Source organism: Polistes dominula, unplaced genomic scaffold (assembly GCF_049000335.1).
Source record: "Polistes dominula isolate Pdom_NZ unplaced genomic scaffold, Pdom_raw_medaka contig_73, whole genome shotgun sequence".
NCBI lineage: Eukaryota > Metazoa > Arthropoda > Insecta > Hymenoptera > Vespidae > Polistes > Polistes dominula.
Genome location: NW_028300951.1, coordinates 1,481,413 through 1,499,687, shown reverse-complemented (window position 1 = coordinate 1,499,687; position 18,275 = coordinate 1,481,413). Strand labels below are relative to the sequence as shown.

The following is an 18,275-nucleotide window of genomic DNA, read 5'->3' as shown; positions in this document are numbered from 1 at the left end:
TTACTTTTTCAAATGACAACTTTTCTATTTTATATTATATATCTTCTAAATACATATATATGTATGTGTATATATATATATACTGTATATAGAATTATTTTATTAAATTTGTTCATTTCTCAAAACAGTAATTTGATCTTCTATTTTTCGATATGAATTTCTTCTAGATTTTTTTTTAATTATATTTTTTAATTTCTTAAAACTCTAATTAAATCTTCCATAATATTTTTCGATAGATTTAATTAGATTTTTTTATTTTTTTTTTTTTTTTTACACACGTGTATTTTTTGGGAACATTTATCTGTTATTTAAAAACATAATAAGATGTATATAATTATATATTTATATAAATTATGTAAATCGTATTTGTTTGTTAAGTAAAATCATAGTATTCTAAAGAAAAATAACACGTGTCATTTTTATTCTTGAAACATATCTCGATCGACAATATTATTCGATTTCTTTCATTAAACTTTCGTTTCTTTTTCTTCATCCTTTTCTCTCTCTCTCTCTCTCTCTCTCTCTCTCTCTCTCTCTCTCTCGTCATCCTTATAGAAGATATTTCTTTATCAAATAATTCTCAACGAAAGAAACGCGCGTAGGGAATTCCCATCATTTCGAGCACGTTTCGTGTCGCGTCATACATACATACATACATATATATATAGAAGGTTCATAATTATCCTTGCGTGTGTTTCCATCCACACGATGGAGATGAGGGAAAAGGAGGGAGTAGTGGTGAGATCTTTGAACTCGCATCGTTTTTTCCTTTAATTATCATCTGGGTGCTTTGGTGGCACATCGAATCACAAGTAGGATCCGTCAAAAGTAGTTATGAACGAGACGTAACAGAGTAAATGAGAGAAAAGGTTTTTCATTCCGATTTCATGTTATCCAAAGGACCGTTCAGTTATTCGTCGGGACACTCTATTAATATTAAACAACATTTTAATGAATTTTCTCTCGTCTTCCTTCGGTAGGGTAGGGTGGGGGGGGGGTGGGGGGTGTCGGTCTTTTCCATCCAATCGTATTTCAAATAGAAAATCCAATGACAATTTTCAAATCCCATGAGCGTGAGAAATAAAATAAAATAAAATAAAATAAAATAAAATAACATCGGGAACTTTAATAACTTGACAAAAATTGACTTTTCAGGTGGTTAACAATTTTTTCTTTTTTCTTATTCTCATTGTTAGTTAAATAAAAATTAAAACAATATGCGAACACTTTGTAGATTTTTTTTTTTTTTAATGTGTAATAAAAAAGTTTCTGTGTAAAAACAAAATTGGATTTATATATAAATGGCAGGTGCAAGTGAAAATGAAAATTTGGCCACTATATATATATATATTCCTTTTAGAAATAATTTCTTCAAACTTTACTACTACCCCTTCACCTTCCCCCTTTATTTCCCTTTCACCGCAGTAATTTCTCAGGGTGCTCATCGATAATTAACGCGTTAAATCGTAACTAACTAACATCAAGAATCTGACTTAAGTACCGTTGTATCCGGTACGGGTCGGCTATCCGGAAAATTAACCACCTTCGTATACCATTGTACCCGCTAATAGAGAATTTTAATTAAAGCCGACGCGACGCTCTCCAATGGTTTACTCTCTCTCTCTCTCTTTCTCTTTCTCTCTCTTTTGATTTCTCCCTTCTGCATACGCGTTTGTACTTTCGACGATTTGTTTCTACGATGGGTTCACGGATCAAACGCATTTGTATACCTATATATATGTGTATATATGTGTGTGTATGAACGTATGTAGGTATTTATATACATATGTTATGCATTCGATCTCGTGCATCGAGTTTAACAAATACGTGCACACCTACGAACTTACGGTATACATGGTGCATATATATATATATGTATGTATGTATGTATATGTGTATATGTATATAAATAAAATCGTCTCTCTCTCTTATCGCGGTCCTACGTCGTTCAAGGGACTTCGCCCGAGTCCTATTGTCCAACAATTTGTTCAATTCTATCGTCGAAGAGAGAGAGAGAGAAAGAAAGAAAGAGAGAGAGAGAGAGAGAAGACAGGAATCTCGAGAACGATTTCTTTTGTCGCATTACGAAGAACTTTTTTAAAAGGGTCGCCGAACAAATTTATTTAAACTAAAGTACTTCATGCTTATTCACTCCCTTCCCTTCCTTCCCTTCTTTTATTGTCCTTTTATTTATTTTTCGAAGCACTCACAATCTTTCATCTTTTAGGATTTTTCCACCCTACCCCCACCTTACTCCACTTGAATATAATTTCTATAACACGCAGTTTCCTTTAGTCGAAAAGTTTCTTCTCATCACCCACCACTACCATCACCTTCACGAACACTACCATCATCAACACCTTGCTGCTATCCTGGCGGAAAACTCGATTTCCGGTTATCGTCACTCACCCTTCTTCATTCCTCCTCCTAGGTTCGTTCATCTCGCTTTCTATTCGAAAAGCCCTACGCGAAAGCACCGAAATTGCATTCGAATGCGCGGCTATTAGTGGCAGCAAACGTCGACCTCTCCGGCAAACGAGTAAAACGACCACCACCACTACCACTACCACCACAACCATCATAACCACCACCAATAGTAGTATTTGGTTTCGTCTCGTCGTCTCGTTCAACCGATATTCGTCAATGACGAATAATATACATGTCGATAGAAATTATTTGATGTATAATATGTTAATGTAAAATAACAAATTATTAACCCCCTACCCTCAACCTACCCCTCTTTACCCAATTTTAGGACAATCGTCTAACTTTGATATAACTTCGATACAACTTTTAGATTTCTCAACTTTTTTTTGTTCTATATTTATCATCATAATGATTTGATTATTAATGTAATACGCAAGAAAAAAAAAAAATATCAAATAAATTTGAACGAATCAAAATGATGATAACGATGATCGGTTTAAATACTAACCTTGCATAGCACCTGCCCAACACAACCAAAATAATGCCCATTTAGCTGTACGAAATTTTTGCAAATAAATTGGCCTGAACCAAAACCATCCGCACTTTAAGTTGTTATCCGTTGTTTTGTCCGATTCCTTTAACATTTCCGCCTTTATTTCCGGTTTTCTCGGTCCATCGCCAAACTGTTCCGGAAAGTTAGATAGAGTCTCGTGCATGTCCGGTACGCCCGACTGAAAATTTATGTTTTACGGTGTTAGACAAACGACACTTCTACTAACATATATTGCAAGTTTCTAATATATATATATATATATATAGTAGTTGTATGTAAATCATCGTTCAAAACTTTGACATTTAAATACGTTTCCTTATTTTTGACTTATTTAAAGTATACTCAATACGAACCTAATTTATTTCTTGAATTAATTAACTATAATAATTATCTATATATATACACATATATTATAATAAATTATATAATTAAATAATAAATATAAAAAAAATATTTATATAATATATTATTTGTGTCAACTTTTATTTTGACAAATATAATTATACTTCGTTAGATTTTCTCATTGAAAATGTGACAAAAATAAATGATGTGTGTGTGATTTTTTTTGTTTATTTTTAAATCGAATAAAAATAGATTGACAATCTTAACGGGGAGTCAACAAACTTGTATAGTAATTTTGGCAACGTCAGGTCACGTCACGATTTATGCTACTACCCGAATCTTGGGGGGGTTATCTCCAAAATTAGCCAACCTTCCTTGGAACAAAATTATTCATTCTGGTAAAGCAAACAAAAAAAAACAAAAAAAAAGAATCTTTTTTTCCCCATTTTAATGCCCTTTCTTAAAAGAGCAAGAATTAGTCTTTCATTGAGAAGAGAGGGAAGGGACGTGTCGTTTAACGATCGCCGTCTAAAAAGGGCATGTGAGTTCATCGAACGAGAACATCTCATTCTCATAACCTTTCTATATGTAATATAATACATTTGTATTACCATAAATAAAAATCATTTTGTGTTCAACACACATTCAACGTAAAAAATAAATCAATTCCTATGTTTATATCTTAATTATTATTAAAAGGTACATCTAGATTTCGGACAATTATTTTGTTGAACACACATTAATGTAAAAAATAAAAATCAAATAAAATAAACCAATTCGCACGTTTATATCTTAATTATTATTATTATTATTATTGTTAAAAGATATATCTATCTTTCGGAAATATATATTGTCGAATAATAAATGAAATCGATCGAAAAGTTAGTAATCTAAAAATAAAGTAACGTTTAAAATGAAGATCCCTACGATTGAATTATTTCTATCTCCGATGAATTTTTTAATAGGAAACCTTCTTCTTCTTCTTCTTCTTCTTCTCACTTACAAAAGACGATATTAGTTTCTTTCTTCCTTATTTTACACGTTCTTTAAACATTTCATACATCACGCGTCATTTTAATTATCTCATAACGTCTTGAAAAATCTTTCATTATTATTCTACGAATAGGATAAAGGTACAAGAAAATGAAATTATTGTCATAGATGATTACTTACACCAAATGCAAATTTATCTCGCATGATCGTTAAGATATATTATCTCGTTCTTATTGATTTCAAACTTTCCTCTCTGTCTCTGTCTCTCTCTCTCTCTCTCTCTCTCTTAAACTTTCTAATTTTCTCTTTGTTTCTCTTCCACTCGTTCGTAGATTCTGAACGAAATAATTATAATAATGAATGACATTAAGATTGATGATAACGAATAATTTAATAAAGATGTAACGTCATTTTGCTTCTTGCACGATTTAAGTCAAAGTTTTCGACGTAATCGAACCTGGGGACACTTTTTTCCTTTTTTTTTCTTTTTTTTTTCTTTTCTTTTTTCGTTTTACTCAACTAGAGAATTACTATAACGAGTTTTCTAGTTTCAGTATCAGCACTCAGTAATACTACCACTACCAAAAGTAGCAGTAGAAATACTTGCAACGTTTCAACTAGACTTTCTTCTTCTATTTCTTCTTATTCTTTTTCTTGTTCTTGTTCTTGTTCTTGTTCTTCACAGTCAGTTTGGTATATATTACTCTTAACACTTTAAGTTAAGGTTAAACGCGCGACACTTGGCGCCAACACGTTAAACTTCATTCTAAACGATTCATCACATAACCAAACTTTTCTTCTCTCATCTTTCGAAATTACGTTTAATCATATTTTACTTTCATAGTTTCCTTTTATCACCTTATCACCAAAGTCATTAAAAATCTATTTCGATAACTACGCGAATCAAAATATCAATAAAAATATTAAATTTATACAATTTCTAAACCCCTCATCACCCCAGAATAAAAAAAAAACCACATAGGTCAAAGTCAAAACCTTTAAATAATTATAAAAGGTTACAATAATATAACGGGATTATTAGTATTATTATAATTCTATATAATAATTATTATATAACTAAATTACAAAACCTTTAATTATTATAACGGGGTAGGTGATTGATTAAAAAAAAAAAAAAATTATGAGACGTAATAAAAGAATGAATAAATGAATGGGGAAAAAAAAGGAAGGAAGGAAGGAAAGAAGGAAGGAAGAGAAAAAAATAAAATCACAGTTAAGATTCTAATGACATTTTTCTTCCTGAACACGCGCGATTCGTCAAACTGCACCCCCTCCCTTACCCCGTTCTTCTTTTCTTTTTCTCTTCTCTTTCTCTCCACTTCAGTTATTTTTCTTCCTTTTTTTTTTTTTTTTTTTTTTTTTTCTTTTTTGTTACCTGAAGAAAAACTTATTCCTTTCGAAGTCCGATAACGAATATCATTGTCCGCGAGAAAACTTGATTCCACTACGAATAGAAGAAGAAGAAGAAGAAGAAGGAGAAGAACTTCGTGTACCAACGAGAATTTCTTCTTTCTCACACTTACATTCTTGTGTAGTAGTAGCCGTTTAAAGATAGAAAGAGATAAAGATAGAGATAAAAAGAGAGAGAGAGAGACAAGGTGGAAAGGTAGAAGAAGAGGGGGGGGGGGTAAAAGAGGTAAAGGAGAGTGGTGTGGAAACTTCGATAACACTTCGTTCGCGATTAAAATCTATTCGAACGGATTTTAGGGGAACGTGGGGAGGGATAGGAGGGGGGGGTTTGCCTTTTTCCTCTTCCTCCTTCTCCTCCTTCACGACTTTTCTTCTTTCCGAAGTCCGAGGAAAAAACTTGTTTCTTTTTTCTTCTTTACGAGATTCTAATTTCTTCCTTGTAACGAAAACTTTCTTTTTGGGTTTTTTATTTGTATCATATTTTTTCTTCTTCTTCTTCTTCTTACGTGTCTTTTTCTTTTCTTTACGAACTTTACGAAGTACTTTTTTTTTTTATAAAACTTCGTAAGAGAGAAAGAGAAGACGAGAAGAAAGGAACGAACGAACGAATGAACGAACGAACGAATCTACGAACGAGAATGATCGTTCGTAAACAATTACTTTAACGGTACAACGACACAAATTCCTTTTCTTTTTTCCCCATCAAAAGTTACTTTCTATTTCTATTCTCTCACTTTCTAGGAAAAAATTAAAAAAAATAAAAAAAAATCGTAGATCTCAAATAATTTCGTAATTCAAACTAAGAAAAAAATAAAAACACCACCACCACCATCAATAAAACTATCACCAACACCACCACCACCACCACCACTAGGTTGTTGTTTCAAAAAAAAAAAAAATAAATAAATAAATAAATTCCTCGTACTTTTTCCTTTTTTATTTTATTTTTTTTTACACCACGATTTATCGCGTAACACTCGCGTCCGTATTTATTTTCTTTTTTCTTTCGTCGTCGTCGTCGTAGCGAATATTATTAAAAAACGTCGGTGTAAAATCGTGGCTACGAAAGAAAATATGGACTTGTGTTATTTAAATGGTGTTAGTAGCCCTTTAGACGAAAAAAGAAAGGGACAGAAAGAAGAAGAAGAAGAAGAAGAAGAAGAGAAGAACAGAACTCTCCGACAGATTCCGAACGTGGCAGCTGAGGCCGCGTGTCACACGCGACTGAGAGGAGTACCACAAGCTCGTGCTTACTCTCTCTCACCCTCTCTCTCGGACTTTTCCCCGTGAGTTAAAACCTCGTATACGCAGCCGTTACTACTGTAGACATTCTCTGTCCCTTTCTCGTCCCCTTCCACCCTTCTTTCTTTCCTTCCCTCTCTCCTCTACCATCTTTCTACTCACTCTCTCTCGCTCTCTCTCAAAACTCCCCACCACAGTTGACTCTTCTATTCTCGTCTTTCTCTCTCCTACTCTCTTTCTCTCTCTCTCTTTCTGATGCTACCCCTAATTCAGCGTGCCCACCCACCCCACTCTCCCTACCACCAAGTTGAACTACACAACGAACACCGCTATAAAACCACCACCACCACCACCATTGCTAGCTAGCCAGCCTAGCTAGCTGTTGCTTCAACGAAATACCAGAAAACGATCACTATGTTGCTTGTGTTCTTCCTTCCTTCCTTCCTTCCTTTCTTTTCTGTTTATTCTTTTTCTATCATCATCTAACGTAAAATAGGATAAATATCATTTCATCATATTTCATTTCAACTTCATCGCAACCCCTCATCGATCATTATCATTGGATAATCTTTTTTCTCTTCCCATTAGTTATGTTCAACACTCGTGTCTGATATTTTAACACTACCTACTTAACTATCGTCATATTTATCTAACCTGTTCATTCTATATCTGTTTATTCAACGATTTTTCGATATTAAAAAGCAAAAAAGTATATATATATGCATGTGTGTATATATGTATCGTTGGCTACCTTTAACCGATTAAAAGCCTACACGTTCCAATATATTCCACATCGATGAAATTTCCGCTTGAACGATTATTCCTCTCTCTCTGTCTAGAAGTGTCGACGATAATAATTTGATACCACGTGTTATATAGTAATTATCATCTACGTATAAACATACATATATATATATATATATATATATATATATATATGTAATATATTAAATTCCGATAACCGATCGAATGATCGAAGAAAAATACCATCGGTTTTACTAATGATTATAAAGTGTCAATTAAAATTATCTATGTGTATCTTTTTTATCTATAACAAATAATTATTATCATTTAAATATAAATATAAATATATATATAGACCAAGAAGTAAGTATTATAAATTTAACAATTACACATTATTGGGAATTGATAATTAAATGAATGAATGAATATGAATGAATATGAATGAATGAATGAATGATAAAAGAGAATATTCTTGTTTAATACTGTTATTTGATTCGCTTTTTGTGATCAATTCGACATACTCTTACAAACTAAACTAAAAAGAGAAAGAGAGAGAGAGAGAACTTTATAATTTGACACCGTTACCAATGCGTCTAGCAACGAACGATATTCGATATTATTGCGTATCGATATCGATCCAATGTCCTTCATTGACAACTGACACTAGTACTGGCAACCAATGAAAAAAAAAACGTACTTTTAAATCCTTAAATAAATAATTTCTATGTCTTATATATTAGAAATAACAATTTCCTGAATAATTATGTTAATAAATTGAATATTTCATAATCAAACATATTTAAAATCTTTTGTAAATCTGTGTAAAAATATTTAATGTTATATTTCATAGTTATATGTGTGCCTTCAGAAATGCATTTATACATATATTATAAAAAACAGGAGAAGAATCAAAAAGGTTTGTTGTTAAATCCATCGAAGATTACCTGTAACAAAAAGAAAACTATATTAATCATACAATCAAGTGATACAGTAATAGCCTGACATATAAATCGTCCAATTGGCAGATGCACTTTTAAATTAAATTTAAACGCGTGATTTTACATTTACAAAAAATAAAAAAAATAAAAAAGTAAAAGAAGAAATATTAAGTTACTAGAGAAAATATTATGCACTAATTATTATAGAATACTTTTAAACAATGTTATATAAAAAGGAAAAATTACAAATTTAATAAAATACAATAGCAATGGAAATCTTAAAGACGAAACAAGAAAAGAGAAATTACTGAAATATTTACCAAACATTATTTAAGCTTTAAAATTTTAAAATACAAAAATATTCAAATTTTTGACTCGAACTAACTAAACACATGTGCACCTTTTTGACGATATAGACACGAATTTGGTGTCCCAAGGAGATGGAATGGTCCATCATCTCCAATTACAACTACAAATTAATGACGAGCAAAGAAATAATAGAATAAAATATAAAATTTGACTAAAGAGCCATTCTCAAAAGGTTCAAACGTGCTGTTGAACGTTTGAAAATAACTCAATAGCATGTAGTTGCCCTCTTGAGCCACAATTAAGTGGGGGCCTCTTCAGCTTTTAGCCTCTTCTTTCTTCATCCCTTGAAAACTGCATTTGGACATTTCCTATGTACAAGCAAGATAAGATCTTTCATACTAATTTTGCAAATAAACTCATATTTTGTTATGATTCTAATTCTCAATTAATTAACAAATAATTTACATTTCGCGTTCACTTTTCTTACTCGTGTATGGTCAATGAACTTAGAGTTCATTGACCATACACGAGAACATTTAATCGAATGTCCAAGCAGATAACAATTTCCCTCGATGACCTAATAACACTTCGCACTTTTTAGCGTCGAGTAATAAAATCAAATTGAAATAAATAGTGCAATAAATGTAATGCATTTTCTTAAAATACCTTTATTTAATTAATTCGTTATATATAATTATATCAAATATTTCTATAGCTGTAAGGCGAAATCGCGATAGTGCGTAGTGCTAATCCTGAAATACTTAAAACTAAGTATCAAATGCATCAAAGAATTTGCGAATTTGATTCGACTCTATCTCGTTTGAGATAAAATCGAAGAAGAAATGAATCTTTTAAATGGTTGCAAATATCTTTGAATCATGATACATAATAAAGATCACAGAATAGTTACAAAATAAATTAAAAAATCAAACATAATATAGAATGAGATGATAAAATTTTGTAACAATTCTGTATAAACCAGGAGGCGGAATTTCCACTCCGGAGTGGAAGGAAGAAGTCTAATGCCTTTCCTGGATCCTACCTACTTAAAATTAAAGTTTTCACATTCATTCAGAGAAGTATGCTACCTGCCTGCCTATTATCCATATTTTTACCCATTTTAAGAAAAAACATACATACCCACCCACTCACTCCACGGTTCTCACACATACCACCAGGGTGCAAAAGCCTAAACTAGAGAGCATGCCCCGGGGCACCTCCGACACCCTAGCTCAACCACGTTTTCTAAACTTATATGCTAATGGGTATACGTACGTTTTGCTGAAATCGACTGCCAAGGCTAATGATTATTGCATAACAAACTAAAGCAAAAATACAAGTATACACTAGTATATATGTATGCATACTAGTAATATACAAGTATATCAAAGTTTCCACAAATAAATGCAGTAACTCTACTATGCAAACGAGATTATCAAACAAATTAGAAATATTTAATATAAATATAAGAATGAAGATAGATATGTAGAAGTAATGCTTTAAGTATTTAATGATGTATTAAATGAATAAAAAATATCGCGAAACGATGAACAATACACACTACCTAATACGCACACACAGGTGTAAAGTACATCGTGCAATCACTAGCACAATAACAGCCGCCAATAGGGAAAAAAACTAAAACTAAACCCACGCTAACTGTTTCTCACCCATACGTGTAACACCTGGGCACACGCATAGATGAGAACGCAGAAAGTATGGGGGGGAGAAACGGGAGATTAGTATATTAGAAGCTGAAAATCCTGATCTAAAAAAACATAATTAACATATATAAATATATCACAAAAGATTTTCATAAAAATTCATCTAAACGGGCTAAGGACTCTACAAGTCATTTGGTGAATAATGACTTAAACAAGCGAATGAAAAAAAAAGTTACCTCATATGAAACAATTATAGTTTCGAGGTAAAGACTGTATTAAAAGACTCTACAATGATGATGGATATTTTTTGCAAACCTCGGACGACTTTTTCATTAAATGGCTGTTCTAATTAAAGAACTGGGCTTTGAGCCGCCACTTAACTGCCAAAGTCTATCCGTCGCGAATGAGTTTGTCTTCTTGCTCATTTATTTAAAATATCAAAGTATTGATATATCAAAATTAATTTCGATTAAATAAACTATGTACGAAGCAATGCATGTAAGACATTAATTATTACATGCTTTTAACACGTAATGAAGAAGAGAGTGCATTAATTAATTTTATTATGAATTAAATGAATTTAACCGATGAGACAAGAAAACCTATCCTGAACTAATAATAAAACATACAATATAATATATAATTTTCATGAAGAACTCCTACAAAGGAATTACTCATGTGCTCGTCAATAATTTATTTAAATAATTACAACCAGTAACTCGTGCCGATTTGGACCTTTCATCCTCGGCATGATTGAGCACTGGAGGGACTTTAAATAAAAACTCACGGTTTAAGAAGTTCTGCGATGGCTCCAAAACACTCCGACTTCGCAGCAAATATTGTAGTCTGACGATGGAAGATATTACTCGATTTTCCATTGAAGAATATCCATCGAAGATCCATCCAAAATCCATCGAAGAATTCATCCAACATCTTTGAAAAGAAGAGAGAATCCATGGTTATATCTGTAAAATAAAATAGACAAAACGATAAGTTATCTGGAATATTATCCAAAATCATGTTAAAATAAAATCGAATAAAATGTAAATAAAAATGAATACTTACAATGCATTCCAATGAGATGCAGCTCTATTGCACCATGGTGATGCACCTCGCGTGAATCTAAAACCGCGGTTTATACGAAAATAAGAAACTATAGATGAGTTTCTTACCGCGATACCGAAATTTTATTATACGACGAACAACACTGACTCTAATTCGCGTTTGATTTTAACTTATTACTCGCCCGATCACTGATTCTAGACTGCACTAATTCAAAGACTGCATTGCTCGCAGTCAAATGCAACAACAAAAATTTCACTCCCGGTCACTTCACATGGGCCATTCGTGCACGATTGCAATCTGAAACTGAAATAAAAAACAATCCTATTAATATCATTACTATTACAGAAAATCATTAATATTTTTAAGGAATTATTTAATAAAAAAATATACTCACTTTAAATCTTTATTGATGAATGCACAATGGGTCTACTATCCTTAGGATGACGATGACAATGCACAAATAATAACTATAAAACTGCATTACATTCAATTAATTCAATTAACACTAGATATATGAACTGAGCAAATTTGATTAATTTCAAACTTTTTTGTTACATATATATAAAATAGAAATATTTTAAATTAATTGTAATTTAATAAAATTTAAATTTAATTAACTTTAAAGTAGAATATTTTTGTAAATTATATGGTAATTTTTAATGCTGTAATGAAATATACATAAATATTAATTCCTTTCCTCTCTCCATTTTTTCATTTAAACAACGTTTGTAAATTTTTAAATAATAGTGAGCAAATCTAGTGTTAAACGAATTTCTAAATGAATTTAATAAATAAAATGTGAATATATACCATTCCAACGATGATCTGAAACACAAATAAAAACAATATTATATAAATCGTTGTTATATAAAAATTTCTATAGTTATTGAGAAAATGTTTAATAGAAAAATATACTCACTTTGATGGATGCAGGATGAATGCAGGATGGGTATCCTACCCTTAGGATGACGATGAACACAAGTTTAAACCGAATAAAAGAAACTTGCGAGTTTCTTAACCGAGCAAACGAAACTTTAACATACGACGATCAACACTGAATTTACTTGTCGACTTTTTTATATTTTATTTTAACACGATGCAACACACGAGAACCTCATTGCCTACGCGCTCGATTGCAATGATTTTCTGAAAAAGAAAAAGAAAAAGAACAATTAAGATCATTGTTGTAATAAAAATCAATTGAAATTATCATAGAAATGTTTGATAGTAAAATATACTTACTTTTAGTCTTCGTTGATGATTGCAAGATGGGTATCCTACCCTTAGGATGACGATGTATAAAATAAAATTAAATAAAAAGTCTGAAAAGCTGAAACATACTAAATACATATTACAATATTTCCTGTAAATCATTTCTGAAGGCAGGGCACACATTAAAACCATTGAATATTTTTGATAGAATGGTATTCAAGTTATTAAATATTTGTAAAATTGATCAAAGTATGCAACTATTTGCTTGCAATATTACATATCAAGTATGTAATGTTAGTAAAAATATTAATTAAAATCTTTAAAGTTGTCTAAATAAAACAGTAATTGTATCAGCAGACTCAATAAAGAGTTACATAAAAAATATAAACCAGATTTTATACCATTCTATGCAATGAAAAGCTTTTTAAACTATTAAAATCAAAAAGATAACGTTAGAAATAGAATTATTAAATAATTTAATACGTCTTATTTTCGTTTATGTTGTCTCGTTGAAGGATAGAAGACGAATAAGAGGTATGTTTCTACATAACCTTGGTAGAGGAGATCTCAGGAGTGTCGAACGCTCGGCTATTATACCTATGTTATCGGCTGTTTACGTTTTGTCGTCGCTAATTCAACGAAGAAAATTCCTCGAGAAATTCCTGGAAATAAAAATACACATTTATAATAACCTATATGTCGAGTATATTGTTTTCTTATTCTTCCTCCCTCTCTCACTCTTTCTCACTCACTCTTACTCACTCTTACTCGTTTTGTAGTATTTCTATAAGCTAGATATACTTTTAAAAAAATAATGCTTACCTTGATGTTAGGTATGTGAATTCGTAGTATAACTCTTCCCATGCTTAGGAAGCTAAAAAAAAGTAAAATATGAAAACACGTATAAAAATTATGCATGTTGCTATCATTTGACATATAACATTCGTTATATATCATTTAATATATAACAGGAAGATGTACGTAAGAATATTAATTGAAACAATTACCTGAAATTAACGGGATAACAAAATCCGCTGCAAGAAGTATACAGATGGCAGATTAAAAAATTCGAAAGATTCGCCATATTGATGTGCATAAAACAGGCGCATAAGACTGGCGCGAAAATACTGCATGCGCGAAAATGATGCGCAGAAGATCTTCTTTCCAACTATAATAAAGACAAATTTCAAATGATTAAAAATACGATATAGGACCACAAAAATTGTCAAAAAATACTCAAAAAATCAAAATTGATCCTTACATCCTTTATATATTGTAATAGAAAGATGTGAACCATACAAAATATCTTTTAATTACCTGATTTTAACGAGACGATGACACTCCGATGTGTTCTCCACGAATGACGCCATGAAACTGAAGAATTCGGACGAAAGCTTGGCTGTGATTGGCTAATTCATTTTTTTGACCATGAAAAGGGTCCTCACAGCTTCTTACACGGACAGAATCTGACCTTCTTCATGACCACGCTGGTCAAACTATATATGATAATTTATTTATTAAATAAATTAAAAATCATTTCTATTTTTCTAATAAATGTACACGTAACTTATAAATATTCTAAAAATAATGAATAAAATAAAGACAATGTAGACATTACAAAAACTTTGTCGTTTCGCATAAAAGAATACAATCTTATAGAAGAGAATTGGCGATATAAAAATGTCTAATATGAAATGCAGCAAATGAAAGAATAAATTCCCAAAATCTGTATCGATAAAGATTCTTTACAATTGAAATACTTTCATAGATGCATAATTATTTTAAAAATACTTATAATAACGTTTATACACGATACACACGAAAATCATTCTACATGATTTTCTACGCTATAAGATCCTACATTCTCTTTATTCTATTCATTATTTTTAGAATAATTATGAATAACGTGTACATTTTATTTGTAATCGAAAAAATAAACATAAATTTATAATATATCACAATTATTTTCTATTTAATGTACCTTAAATCCTATGAAATGTTTAAACTAATGTATATGCATAGAAACAATCTGAAATGTAATTAGAGAATATTAGAATGATAAAATAATTGTTAAATAATTAATATAAGTGCATATTGTTATTTAATAGCTTATTACATATGATCTATGTACCTTTCTCTTCAAGATTCACCTTTTAACTGAGGCATTATCCTCTGTGAAAATACTTTTATTTTAATGTTGTTTAGGTTATTTTCCAAATTTGCCCATGTATGCAACAGAAATAACATTCGAAATAAACAGAATTTTAGATTATAATTCTCTTATTTTTACACTCTTTTCACTCTACACAATACTTTATACACTTTAATTGTAAACATTATAAAAATAATGAAAAGAATAAAAAGAATGCATAATGTAAACATTATCTCATTGCACACGAGAAAACAATCATGTAGAAAAGAAACTTTGTCAAAGAATTTTGTAGAACAATTGACAATCTATCACTTGCCATCCTTATAAAAATAAATCCTCATTATAAAGGCGCGTTTTTACGTTATCGATATGGATAATAGGGACTTTTATATTGTTGGCAAGCGATAGATAGTCAATTGTTTTATATATTTCTTTGACAATGTTTCTTTTCTACATGATTGTTTTCTCGTGTGCAATGAGATAATTTTTTTATTCTGCATTCTTTTTATTATATTAATTATGTTTATAATGATTACAAGTTACATGTGCATTTAATAAATATAGTAATTACATAAAAGTGATAAGAATGTAAAAATTAGAGTGTTATAATGTGAATTTCTGTTTAATTGGAATGCTATTTGCATTGCATACATGGGCAACATTTGGAAAATAACATAACCAACATTGAATAAAAGCATTTTCACAGAGGATAATGCCTCAGTTAAAAGGTGAATCTTGAAGAGAAAGGTACATAGATCATATGTAATAAGTTATTAAATAACAATATGCACCTATATTAAATATATAACAATTATTTTATCATTCTAATATTCTCTAATTACATTTCAGATTGTTTCTATGCATATACATTGGTTTAAACATTTCATAGGATTTAAGGTACATTAAATAGAAAATATTTTTGATATTTTATAAATTTATGTTTATTTTTTCGATTACAAATAAAATGTACACGTTATTCATAATTATTCTAAAAATAATGAATAGAATAAAGAGAATGTAGTATCTTATAGCATACAAAATCATGTGGAATAATCTTTGTGTGAATCGTGTATAAACGTTATTGTAAATATTTTTAAAACAATTATGCATCTCTGAAAGTATTTCAATTGTGAGGATTATTTATCGATACAGATTTTGGGAATTTATTCTTTTATATGCTGCATTTCATATTAGACATTTTTATATCGACAATTTTCTTCTATACGATTGTATTCTTTTATGCAAAACGACAAAGTTTTTGTAATGTCTACATTGTCTTTATTTTATTCATTATTTTTAGAATATTTATAAGTGTTGTGTACATTTATTAGAAAAATAGAAATGATTTTTAATTTATTTAATAAATAAATTATCATATGTAGTTTGACCAGCGTGGTCATGAAGAAGGTCAGATTCTGTCCGTGTAAGAAGCTGTGAGGACCCTTTTCATGGTCAAAAAAATGAATTAGCCAATCACAGCCAAGCTTTCGTCCGAATTCTTCAGTTTCATGGCGTCATTCGTGGAGAACACATCGGAGTGTCATCGTCTCGTTAAAATCAGGTAATTAAAAGATATTTTGTAAGGTTTACACCTTCCTATTATAATATATAAAGGATGTAAGGATCAATTTTGATTTTTTGAGTATATTTTGACAATTTTTGTGGTCCTATATCGTATTTTTAATCTTTTGAAATTTTTCTTTATTATAGGTGGAAAGAAGATCTACTGCGCATCATTTTTGCGCATGCAGTATTTTCGCGCCAGTCTTATGCGCCTGTTTTATGCACATCAATATGGCGAATCTTTCAAATTTTTTTATTCTGTCATCTGTATATTTGTTGCAGCGGATTTTGTTATCCCATTAATTTCAGGTAATTGTTTCAATTAATTATCTAACGTACACCTTCCTGTTATATATATGGTGTTATATATAACGAATGGTATACGTGAGTTTTTTCATATTTTACTTATTTTTAGCTTTCTAAGCATGGGAAAGTTATAACACGAATTCACTAATATTTTAACCTTGTGGCAACTTTTTTTATCTTCTCCATATACGGCGAGGTGAGCATTATTTTCTTTAAATATAAGCATAAAAGCATATAGAAATACTACAGAAAGAGTGAGAGAGAAAAGAGTGAGAGAGAGAGAGGAAGAATAAGAAAACAATACACTCGACATATAGGTTATTATAAATGTGTATTTTTATTTCCAGGAATTTCTCGAGAAATTTTCTTCGTTGAATTAGCGACGACAAAACGTAAACAGCCGATAACATAGGTATAATAGCCGAGCGTTCGACACTCCTGAGATCTCCTCTACCAAGGTTATGTAGAAACATACCTCTTATTCGTCTTCTATCCTTCAACGAGACAACATAAACGAAAATAAGACGTATTAAATTATTTAATAATTCTATTTCTAACGTTATCTTTTTGATTTTAATAGTTTAAAAAGCTTTTCATTGCATAGAATGGTATAAAATCTGGTTTATATTTTTTATGTAACTCTTTATTGAGTCTGCTGATACAATTACTGTTTTATTTAGACAACTTTAAAGATTTTAATTAATATTTTTACTAACATTACATACTTGATATGTAATATTTCAAGCAAATAGTTGCATACTTTAATCAATTTTACAAATATTTAATAACTTGAATACCATTCTATCAAAAATATTCAATGGTTTTAATGTGTGCCCTGCCTTCAGAAATGATTTACAGGAAATATTGTAATATAATCTTTAGTATGTTTCAGCTTTTCAGACTTTTTATTTAATTTTATTTTATACATCGTCATCCTAAGGGTAGGATACCCATCCTGCAATCATCAACGAAGACTAAAAGTAAGTATATTTTACTATCAAACATTTCTATGATAATTTCAATTGATTTTTATTACAACAATGATCTTAATTGTTCTTTTTCTTTTTCTTTTTTCAGAAAATCATTGCAATCGAGCGCGTAGGCAATGAGGTTCTCGTGTGTTGCATCGTGTTAAAATAAAATATAAAAAAGTCGACAAGTAAATTCAGTGTTGATCGTCGTATGTTAAAGTTTCGTTTGCTCGGTTAAGAAACTCGCAAGTTTCTTTTATTCGGTTTAAACTTGTGTTCATCGTCATCCTAAGGGTAGGATACCCATCCTGCATTCATCCTGCATCCATCAAAGTGAGTATATTTTTCTATTAAACATTTTCT

At 30.5% G+C, this 18,275-nt stretch overlaps 1 protein-coding gene and 1 long non-coding RNA gene across 10 annotated transcripts in view; one reads left to right on the top strand and one right to left on the bottom strand.

Annotated features, from left to right (window-relative positions):
- Oatp26F (Organic anion transporting polypeptide 26F) overlaps window positions 1-18,275 on the bottom strand; it is a 49,577-nt gene that overhangs the window by 14,119 nt on the left and 17,183 nt on the right. For 2 of the 8 annotated variants that reach the window (XM_015327924.2, XM_015327923.2), the window contains exon 3: window positions 2,936-3,158. In XM_015327924.2, coding sequence (XP_015183410.2) covers window positions 2,936-3,158 — 223 coding nt within the window. Of the gene's footprint in view, window positions 1-2,935; window positions 3,159-4,495; window positions 5,312-5,711; window positions 7,074-18,275 lie in introns of those variants that run through there. The other 6 variants (XM_089172332.1, XM_089172333.1, XM_089172334.1 and 3 more) reach the window with 6 other exon arrangements.
- On the top strand, window positions 16,476-17,430 carry LOC149032619 (uncharacterized). 2 transcript variants are annotated; one of them, XR_016176420.1, is made up of 4 exons: window positions 16,476-16,633; window positions 16,783-16,944; window positions 17,051-17,137; window positions 17,289-17,430. It is a non-coding gene; the product is annotated as an uncharacterized LOC149032619 (long non-coding RNA). The 2 variants fall into 2 exon arrangements; XR_016176421.1 differs by having other exon boundaries at window positions 17,051-17,430.